The sequence below is a fragment of the Papilio polytes genome, unplaced genomic scaffold (genome assembly GCF_000836215.1).
Source record: "Papilio polytes unplaced genomic scaffold, Ppol_1.0 DF823823.1, whole genome shotgun sequence".
Lineage (NCBI taxonomy): Eukaryota > Metazoa > Arthropoda > Insecta > Lepidoptera > Papilionidae > Papilio > Papilio polytes.
In genome coordinates this window covers 500,789-506,428 of record NW_013525381.1, presented here as the reverse complement: position 1 = coordinate 506,428, position 5,640 = coordinate 500,789, and the positions used below count along the sequence as shown (strand labels likewise).

At 41.1% G+C, this 5,640-nt stretch overlaps 1 protein-coding gene across 1 annotated transcript; it reads right to left on the bottom strand.

Annotated features, from left to right (window-relative positions):
• Positions 1–243: 243 nt before the first annotated feature.
• Positions 244–5,411, bottom strand: LOC106103361. The gene is made up of 2 exons (XM_013283106.1): positions 4,195–5,411; positions 244–752 (listed from the first exon to the last, which is right to left on the bottom strand). Exons 1-2 carry the CDS (start codon positions 5,255–5,257, stop codon positions 709–711), a joined length of 1,107 nt encoding a protein of 368 aa, XP_013138560.1. The 5' UTR covers positions 5,258–5,411; the 3' UTR covers positions 244–708.
• Between the last annotated feature and the right edge of the window lie 229 nt (positions 5,412–5,640).

Genomic DNA, 5,640 nt, shown 5'->3' with positions numbered 1-5,640 from the left:
TCACCAGATGTTATATATATCGGAGAAGTGTTGACAATGACATCATCATCAACCGTGGTCGTGGACTTGGTGGGCGTCATGGGTAAAGTGCGAACACAAAACACGATGACTATAGTTTTTCACAATATTTTAATTTAGTCAGAACACGTCTAATTACAGTTACAGAGAAATTATAACTTCCGAGGACCGAGCAGTGAGTTCAAAGCACCAATCTTTAAACACTACCAACGAACAAACGATCCAACTCGATCCGTTTCTATTTCAAAAAGGGTCCCATAAACACTATCGAACTGCCTTATAAAGATGGCGCCTAGACCTCACTCAAGCCAAGTGCTCTGCTCTGATTGGTCTTTACTTAATTTGAGATTACAATGTTATTTAGTCCAAGAAAAACGTAACTAGTAAAGTAAAATCGAATTAAAAGTTATTAGGAGCTTTTACAATTTCAATAAACATTAAATATTGCATACAATTCGTAAACAGTAATTCATTAGACAATGGCTACTTAACAACTTCCTATTTTGACTATAATCACAAATTTGTTATCAAAAAATATGCTTTAGGCATTATAACAAAATAGAAGTTCGTAATTAAATTAACTTAAGATTTACAAAAGGTGTTTACATGATAAAGAGAACGTTAAGCGTTATAATACAATCAACAAGCAACTCCTTCAACGACTTCCTCCGACACGGCCGTCCTGACATATCACACGCCCTCGTGTGATGTTGAAGGCCGCGCAACATCGTTATCTGAAATAATAAGATAGTTAGGTTGTTATAGTTCGGCCACTCCTGACTAAAGTAACATATCAAAACCTTAATAATCGAAGTGATGATTAATAATAACTTTAACATCCATATGGCCACCTCGCCTTAACTTATTTCTTGCAACGGCCACCTCGCCTTAATTTCAATAGTTTTAGTTTCATTGGCCACCTCGCCCTTAACTACTTTCACTTTCAATGGCCACCTCGCCTCTAACAAAACTACGTCAAACTTTAACCATCTACTTGGTGCTTAATCTTTAGATAAAATTAGAACGCTTAATCACACTACAGTACACTCATCAGTCATTAACGTAGAAGATATACGAAAATCTTACCATCACAGTCATCCGAGAGACACGGATCCAGCTCGGTTGGGACATAAGATTGGGGAAGTGGACGTAAGCGGTCTCTTGCGTATTTGTAAGTGCGATTACAATTTAAACTTTTGAGATGATACCTGTTACCGTCTAGTATTTCAATTACCTCGAAGGGTCCTTTATATTTAGCATCTAATTTTGTTTGATTCCGTTCGTGATTTTCTATTAAAACGTAATCCCCCACAGAAAACGATGTGACTTTTGCCTTGTTTTTATCAAACCGTTCTTTATCAAGACATGCGTTTGTTTTTATAAGCCTTACGGCTTGTTCCCTAACCTCTTCTACGTCTACCTCAATCTCATTATCGTCTACTGTTAACAAGTTTAACGGTCTAGCTACTCTACCTATTAACAATTCTAGAGGGCTTGCTTTAGTAACTCTATGAATAGTGCTGTTTATAGAGAGTTGGACATCATCTAAAGCGTCCTGCCATGACTTACTTGGGCTTGTTTCTACGACTGTTAGCATGTTTTTGAGTGTACTCATTATGCGCTCTACTTGGCCATTCGCGCGGCAAGAGCCTGTTGCTATTAAGTGTAGTTGGATATTGTGACTAGCGCAAAAATCCTTAAAATTTTTGTTCGCAAAACACCTGCCTTGATCCGCGATGACCCGGACAGGGGTCCCGAAGAGGTATATGGACGTTTTAAGAGCGCTGATCGCACTATCGGTGTCGATTCTAGTAGAATGCCTGAGTAACACATACTTAGTAAAAGCGTCTACCAGGACAAAAACGTATTCTTTTTGGTCGTTCTTGCCACTGAGCTTACCAGTGGCGTCAATGTGGATTGTGTGCCAAGGTATATTAACTTTCGGTATAGGATGTAACTCTATCTGTTGTTTACCACTTCGTGATTTAGCTACTTTACATGTTATGCAATTTTCAACGAATTTTCTGACATATTTAGCCATATTTGGAAACCAATAATGTTGGTATGTTTTTTCTAACGTTTTATCCCATCCTAAATGAAGAATAGATTCGTGAATATGATTTATAACCGACCAACGAAACGCTCTAGGTACAATTGGAAGCCAAATATTGCGATTGTTCCTTTGAATTTTTCTGTAGAGAACATTCGATCGCATTTCGTAGATTTTACAACTCTCCAAGTCCAAATCGTCGCTTTCAAATTTACTAATTATTTCATTACATTCCGGGTCTCGCCGTTGTTCCGCTTGTAACCAATTAGAAGATAGCTCAGCAATATTGACGCGTTTTTCTACTACGCAATTTTCTTTACTTAAAATAGGAGTTTTACCGGCGGTAATGTTGTTTGTGTCGGGTAAATGATTTCTCGAGAAAAAGTCGACGTGGGCCATTCTCCTGCCTTCTCTATATTGTATGTCAAAATCAAAGGCTTGGAGAAAGGCCCACCACCGATGTACTCTAGGGGTTAAGTCTACTTTGGTTCTCGACGCTTTCAGAGAATTGCAATCGGAAACGACCGTAAAATTTCTGCCATACAAATAATGACGAAAGTGCTTCACGGAGTTAACAACTGCTAGTGTCTCCAACTCATAAGAGTGGTATCGAGACTCTACGGGTGTAGTGCGCTTACTATAGTACTCTACCGGGTGTAATTTTGAGTCGACTCTTTGGAAGAGAATCGCGCCGTATCCTTCACTACTCGCATCCGTATGTAGCTCTATGGCCAACTCCGGATTAAAAAGCATCAAAACCGGGGATGAAGTCAGCGTTGATATTATGTCTTGCCGAATTGTTTCGCACTCTGTGGTCCAAGTTATTTTTGTATTATTGTTGGCTAGCAAACGGTAGAGTGGTGCCATCTTAAGTGAAAAGTTATGGACAAACTGCCTAAAATAAGATGCTAAGCCTAGAAACTGTCTTAGTTGACTAATAGTTTGCGGCGGTTGGGAGTTAGTCAACGCGGTTATTTTGCGAGGATTGGGTTTGATTTCACCCTCTGCTATTTCATACCCTAAAAACTGGACCTGTTTCTTTAAAAAGGCACATTTCTTTAAATTGAATGAAAATCCAGCATCAATGAGTGTTTTTAGCACTACCTGTAGCCGCTCTAAACCTTGCTCTATACTATGAGCAGGTATAATCAGATCGTCCATGTAAACGATTGCGTAAGAGTGCGCTAGGTCACCTAGTGCTGTATTAATGGCTCTCTGATACACCGATGGGGCATTTCTGAGGCCAAATGGCATAGCAGTAAACTCATAATGAGCATCAGGGGTAATAAAAGCTGTTTTTTCAATTGAATTCGACTCTACATTTATAGGCACTTGATAGAACCCACTCGCCATGTCGAGACACGTGTAAAATCGCGCACCTGCGAGTCTCTGAACTTGATCACCAATTAGAGGCAGGGGATACCGGTCAGGAACCGTATTGGAATTTAGTTCTCGGTAATCTACGCACATTCGGTCAGTGCCATCTCGCTTTTTTACTAAAAGTATCGGACTAGCAAAAGGAGACTTGCTTGGTCTAATTACTCCCGCAGACAATAGTTCACTACACTTATTACGTACTATGGTTCGTTCTTCGGGACCGAGATGATAAGGCCGCCGTTGGACAATTTTGGTGGGGTCCACTAAATTTATTTCTAGTTCACCTGTCTTTACTCTACTAGTAGGTGTACCTTCAACAAATGAGTCTTTAAAACTGTTAAGAATTTTTACTAACTGTGGTTTAAGATTATCAGGCACGTCAGTATCTATGTCATCAAAATCGACCACCGGACTACCCACGATACAAATGTTGACTTGAGAGGGTTTCTCAACAATAGTGAGTTTATCGCTGGATATGTGCACAGATAACCCTAAGGCCAACAGGTCGCGTCCGATCAAGGCGTCGTTATTTAGGCAATCATCAGGTATAATGTGAAATAAAATTTCTACGTCATGACCACTAAGAGTGACTCTACATAAGATCTGGGAGTCGCATAATACGCTAGATTTTCCTACACCGGTCAACGTAACAATTGCATGTTGTGATACACCAACAAGCCTGCGAGAAACGCTCTCTTTGATTAAAGAACAATCAGCCCCGGAATCAAAACAAAATGAAAATTGCTCACCAAATTGAGTGATTATTCCGGTGACAGGTTTCACATCGCACATGTCCACTCTCTTAACAACACAGGGTGCTGCTGCAGGCTGGGAGCTGCTGCCTGCAACTGGCAATGCCTTCGAGCACCGTGATGCCACGTGACCCTCAACACCACACTTGAAACAAGTGACAGAGGTCCGCGTAGGAACGGCCGTGTTGGGGCGCTCGAAGAACGGAGTATTTTGTTGCTTGTCTTGCGGTCGACTGAAACATTCAAAGGATTTATGTTCAAACTTTCCGCAAGAGTAACATTTGGTCGATATGGAACTTAACCTAGGACGTTTGTTATCATGCACGGCGCTCGTTATAGTTTTCGCAGCCTCTTGGTAATTCCTTTTGCGGTAAGAAAAGGCCATCAGCTCTCGTTGCATTTTAATGCGGGTAGTTATTTCTTCCGAAAATATGTGACGTTGTAATCGCGGCTCAATTTGCCCCATATGTGCAAGTATTAGCGATACCACTATCTCCTCTTTTCCTAAACTATCCCAACGTGACATAAGCAGCGTAAACAGACGACTCGCATATGCAGCGAGGCTTTCATTTTCTTGCGGTTTACTATTAAGAGTGTTTAGTATCGTCGCTGCACACGTTTCAAGCGTGTCAAAGCGGGAAAGAAAAATTTCCTTAAATTCAGTCCATTTCATATGAGGAAAAGCTATTTGGGAAAACCATGTCGCGGCTGAACCTCTCATGGCTCTACTAAGCATAAGAACTAATTGACTTCCCTGTATATCGCAGTCCGATAAGCAGATGTCCGCCGTTGCTAGCCAGGCTCGTGCGTCGCTGTCTGCGGTTTCCGGTTCAAATTTAGGCAGCGTGGTGGTCGTCTCTTCCTTTTTTGGTGGGTTGGTGAGCGCCTCCACGAGCAGCCGCATGCTGGTTTGCTGCGCCTCGAATAGTGCGCGCCATCCGTCGTCTGCTGGTCTCGGTAGATCCTTATTTTGTGCCGGCACCGATCCCGCTTCTGATATCGGAGAAGTGTTGACAATGACATCATCATCAACCGTGGTCGTGGACTTGGTGGGCGTCATGGGTAAAGTGCGAACACAAAACACGATGACTATAGTTTTTCACAATATTTTAATTTAGTCAGAACACGTCTAATTACAGTTACAGAGAAATTATAACTTCCGAGGACCGAGCAGTGAGTTCAAAGCACCAATCTTTAAACACTACCAACGAACAAACGATCCAACTCGATCCGTTTCTATTTCAAAAAGGGTCCCATAAACACTATCGAACTGCCTTATAAAGATGGCGCCTAGACCTCACTCAAGCCAAGTGCTCTGCTCTGATTGGTCTTTACTTAATTTGAGATTACAATGTTATTTAGTCCAAGAAAAACGTAACTAGTAAAGTAAAATCGAATTAAAAGTTATTAGGAGCTTTTACAATTTCAATAAACATTAAATAT

Bases quoted from the DNA above. Each gene is read 5' to 3' on its own strand.
- LOC106103361 (XM_013283106.1), bottom strand. From the start codon at position 5,257: ATGACGCCCACCAAGTCCACGACCACGGTTGATGATGATGTCATTGTC. The intron at 753-4,194 runs GTGAGCAATTTT...TTATTATTTCAG, and splicing joins CGGAATAATCACTCAATTTG to ATAACGATGTTGCGCGGCCT.